Below are 1,025 nucleotides of genomic sequence, written 5' to 3' on the forward strand. Positions count from 1 at the left end.
TATATATACATTTGTCATGTGTCTTTTCTTGCTGACAGAACATTTGTCTTTTCTTGCTGACAGATATATATACATTTGTCTTTTCTTGCTGACAGATATATACATTTGTCTTTTCTTGCTGACAGATATATATACATTTGTCTTTTCTTGCTGACAGATATATATATACATTTGTCTTTTCTTGCTGACAGATATATATATACATTTGTCTTTTCTCGCTGACAGATATATATATACATTTGTCTTTTCTCGTGGACAGATATGGGTTGCGAGGCAGAGAGCTTTTCTCCACTGTTGGGAAGACGATGTTTCAAGGCGGCGGCACGTTCGGAACTTTCATGGGCATTGGCACCGGCATAAGATGTTGACCTGGCTCTTTGTTCACGCAAGAAACGAACCACGGGTCCCCAGTGTGTCAAGGACACCGCTTTATTTGCCGATGTTTCTGACACCGTAGGGTGTCTACGTCAAAACTGTCCCTGTGTTTTTAGTGTTCACAGTAAGCTCAAAGCATTTGGCTTTCAAAGGAGAGAAAAATTGGTAGGAAAACAGTAGGCCCTACCTCGAACCAACGACCATAAATGCCTTGTGGAAATGAAGGACAAAATGCCTTGTGCAAGTACAGCTTCTTCCTGATGTGTGTGCGTGCGTGCGTGCGGGGGGTCAGTGTGTTGACATGCTGTGATCTGGAGTTGCTTGGAGAGCGAGCATGATGTGAAAATTTGACAATAAAGTATCCATCTTCACTTCCACTTGTTTGTTTGTTTCCCTAGCTTGACCTGTACAGGTGAAAAGTTTACACAGACAGATACACTGCTGCCTGTCTACAGTAGTCTCCGCCTAAACGCACGCCATACAAAAGCACGCTCCGCTCAAACGCAAGCTTTCATCATCTGACGGGTTTTTTACTATATAATTTAGACGTACAAACGCACGGTCACTCCCTCTAAACGCTCGCTCCGATCTGCGAAACACGCCGACATGTTAAGCTTGGCAAGGGGAAATTTTCACTACAACCTGCACAG

The 1,025-nt window shown here is 43.2% G+C and overlaps 1 protein-coding gene across 1 annotated transcript in view; it reads left to right on the plus strand.

Annotated features, from left to right (window-relative positions):
- Positions 1 to 368, plus strand: part of LOC101856702 (cap-specific mRNA (nucleoside-2'-O-)-methyltransferase 2) — a gene marked incomplete in the record, with an annotated part of 12,851 nt that extends 12,483 nt beyond the window's left edge. The window contains 1 exon segment of the mRNA XM_035973262.1: positions 260 to 368. Within this exon segment, the coding sequence (XP_035829155.1) occupies positions 260 to 368 (109 nt within the window).
- Positions 369 to 1,025: the final 657 nt, after the last annotated feature.

Source organism: Aplysia californica, unplaced genomic scaffold, assembly GCF_000002075.1.
Source record: "Aplysia californica isolate F4 #8 unplaced genomic scaffold, AplCal3.0 scaffold01085, whole genome shotgun sequence".
Taxonomy (NCBI): domain Eukaryota; kingdom Metazoa; phylum Mollusca; class Gastropoda; order Aplysiida; family Aplysiidae; genus Aplysia; species Aplysia californica.